A 3596-nucleotide genomic window follows, 5' to 3' on the forward strand; every position below is an offset into this window, starting at 1 on the left:
TTTGCTGTTTGGTTGAAAATTTAATTATTTTATTAAAAATGCAACTTTTTTTATATAAAATTGGTACTTTTGCATCAAAAATTTCTTCTTTTCTGTCTGAAATTTTAATTTTCTTTTAAAAACTCGGACTTTCTGGTTTTAAAACTCAACTTATGGTTAAAGTTTAATTTTTTAAAATCAGAAAATGCAAGTATTTTATTTTTTAAATAATATTTTTTGGTTGAAATTAAACTGTTTTGTTGAAAAAATTGTCTTTTTAATAAAAATTTGTAATTTTTGATTGAAATTAATTTTTCTGGTAGAAATGTCATAATTCTTAATTAAAAATGGACTTTTTAGATGAAAATTCAAATTTTCGGGCTGAAAACCAGTTTTTGTGGTTTGTTTAAAATATATGTATTTAAAATACTTTTTTTATAGAAATATCATCTTTATTGTTAAAAAATGAACTTTTTAGTTTAAAGTTTAAATTTTTTGTGCTTCAAAATTATTTTTTAAACTAGAAATTCAACTATTTGATTGAAAATTAATGTCCTTGTTAAAAGGTTCCTGTTTTTTTTTTCTTTTTGGGACAATTTCAACTTTTTTTATTTAAATTTTAAATTATTTTATTAAAAATGCAACCGTTTTGGATAGAAAATTTATACTTTTGTATTGAAAATTTCTTCTTTTCTGTCTGAAATTTTAATTTTCTTCTAAAAAATCGGACTTTTAAAACTCAACTTATGGTTAAAGTTTAATTTTTTAAAATCAGAAAATGCAAGTATTTTATTTTTAAAATAATATTTTTTGGTTGAAATGAAACTGTTTTGTTGAAAAAATTTTCTTTTAATAAAAATTCGTAATTTTGGATTGAAATTAATTTTTCTGATAGAAATGTCATAATTCTTAATTAAAAATGGACTTTTTAGATAAAAATTCAAATTTTTGGAGTAAAAAAATTTTTTATTTGATGAATTTTTCGATATCGTACTTACTTTTTTTGGAGTCCACCTGGCCGTCTTTCTTTTGATGTTTACTACAACAAAAGGGCGAACAAAAATATTTAGTTGGACCATCCTGCTGGTCAAGAGTGACAGGTATTCCTCGAATGACATTATCACAATGAACACAAGCCCCTCTTTCCGAAACATAACCTTTCCGATACTCGGAGAGGCAAATTTGCGAACAAAATTCTTTATTTCCGTGCTGTGTTGGCAAAACATATTTCAGTGATTGTTTTGTTTCGCCACACCAGGTGCAAAAAGTTTTTAGCTTTGGTGGCCGCCCTGGACCTACAATTAAAAAAAAAAAATATTCCACTTTGATCTACTTTTCAGGGTGATTAATTTTCGCTTATTTCACATTTCTCTAAATTATTCTACAAAAAACTTTGTAAAATAAGCAATGAAAATAATTCCATTAGACCCTAGGACTCGCAAAAATGATGTTTCTATAAATAATGAAAAAAACGAAACAAACAAAAACAATGAAAACTGTAAAAACCTGCAGATCCCATCAAAATATCACAGTTTTCCCGCATTTTTCCATGAACTCATTTCAAATAAGTGGAGCAAAATTGTATAAATTTTCGAGTGATAAAAATGAAAAGAATTTAATCGAAATTTCGGAAAAAAATTTTGCGGGTAAAGATCGAGTCATGAATTTCGTAAAAATGCGAAACAACTCTTTGGAATTTAAATCGCGAGTTGAGGTTAAATTGTATCTAAATCTGCTAAAAAAATGGACATTTACCTCTCATTTTATTTTGCGGAGCCGCCATCCTGCTGTGAATTAATCAGCACTCGCGCATAAATTACACTCTGTGGTTCAATTCTGTAGTTTTGGACATTAATGCTCCACAATCGAAAACTATATTTACATCCATCGGTCACGGATAGTTTTGACGTGTGGGCAAAGTCAAGTCGAAACCCTCGATTGGAAATAATTAAAAGCTACTGAAGCCTGACACTATTGCCGATTCCAGTTTGGCATTCATCGAATTTAAAAAAAGAAACTGATTCCAATTTATTTCGCTCTGATTAATCGATTAATGCACTTGACGAATATTTTTTCTTCCCGTCGCCATATTGCCCGCAACATCACGAAAAATGCATCCTTGCGTGCGTGCGTCTTCCCTTGAGCAAGGAGAAGCACCCTCAACAATTCAGGTTACCTCAGTGACCCCAACTTTGTAAGACGGGCATGCGCACTGACGTCGATATGGTCATTTGTATAACCAAGTCGGTAGAGAAGAAATCTTTCTTACCATTGCTAGCATTAGGTTTTTCAGGCTCAGTTGGAAAAATCCAGGATGTCTACACGCCGAGGGTCAACCAATAATACCAATTGCAGTCAACAAGAATAATTGATTTTAAAAAAGAAAAATTTTCTTAAAGAGATTTTAGGAGATCTTTAAACCAAAAGATAAAAATACATGAATTTTCAATTATGAGTGATACTTTTTCAACAAAAACTGCAATAGTTTAATTTTTAATTAAAAAAGTAATATTTTTAACAACAAAAAAACTAATTTTAAAGCAAAGAGATGAATTTTCAATTAAAAAAGATAAATTTTCAAGAAAAACTGTAATATTTGATAATTTGTTTAAATAAGATTTTATTTTAAACCAAAAAGTTAAATCGTAACCAATCAAGACAAATTTTTAACAAAATAGTTAAATTTTTAAACAAAGAAATGAATTTGAAACAAAAAATTGAACTTTTAACAAAGCTGTCAACAAGAAATAAACATTTCTACATAGGAGATTAATTTTTCCCCAAAAAAAGATGAGTTTTTTCCCCGAAAAAGAAGAAATTTTCAACCAAGAAGATTAATTTTTCACCAAAAAAGAACAATTTTGAACAAAATACCAAAAATCGAATATTTAAATTTTCAAGTAAAAATATACATCTTTTAAAGAAGAAAAATAACAGCAAACGTTCAAACGTAGAAGACAAATTTTTAACCAAATAGTTCAACTTTTATACAAAGAGATGAATTTGTAACAAAGTTGTTAAAATTTCAACCACGTACATTTGAATTTTCAATAAAAAAAAGATTTCTGCAGAAAGGATCAATTTTCCACAAAATTATGAATTTAAAATAAAAGTTAAATTTTCAACCAAATAGATCAATTTTGAACCAAAAAATTTATTGTTTAACAAATTTGTTCAACTATCAATCAAACAGTTGAATTTTCAATACAAAAAAGATAAAATTTCTACAAAGATTAATTTTTTAGCAAAAAATAAAAATTTTGAAAAAATACATTAATTTCCAACTGGTAAATTTTGAATGAAAAAATTGAATTTTCAACAAAAATGTTAAAAATTTCAACAACGTAAAGTTGAATTTTAAATAAAAAAAAGTAAATAAAAAATGAAATTTCTGCAGAGAAGATTATTTTTCTACCGAAATAATGAATATATCTTCAAAGTATTTATATTTTTAAAGAAACAGATAATTTTTAAACCAAAAATGTAATTGTTTAACAAAGTTGTTCAATCTTCAACCAAGCAGTTGAAATTTCAATAAAAAAAGATGAAATTTTTACGAAGATTTATTTTTTGCCAAAAAGATGAATTTTTCAACCAAGAAGATTAATTTTTTTTAC

The 3596-nt window shown here is 26.4% G+C and overlaps 1 protein-coding gene across 1 annotated transcript in view; it reads right to left on the bottom strand.

Annotated features, from left to right (window-relative positions):
- The window catches only part of LOC117173317 (polycomb protein Scm), a 44721-nt gene extending 42657 nt beyond the window's left edge, over nt 1–2064 (bottom strand). Inside the window, exons 1-2 of the mRNA XM_033361808.1 lie at nt 1735–2064; nt 978–1274 (exon numbers count right to left, since the gene is read on the bottom strand). Coding sequence (XP_033217699.1) covers nt 978–1274; nt 1735–1762 — 325 coding nt within the window. The 5' untranslated portion in view covers nt 1763–2064. The remainder of the gene's footprint in view (nt 1–977; nt 1275–1734) is intronic.
- Nucleotides 2065–3596: the final 1532 nt, after the last annotated feature.

This window comes from Belonocnema kinseyi, chromosome 5 (genome assembly GCF_010883055.1).
Source record: "Belonocnema kinseyi isolate 2016_QV_RU_SX_M_011 chromosome 5, B_treatae_v1, whole genome shotgun sequence".
In the NCBI taxonomy this organism is placed as follows: Eukaryota; Metazoa; Arthropoda; class Insecta; order Hymenoptera; family Cynipidae; genus Belonocnema; species Belonocnema kinseyi.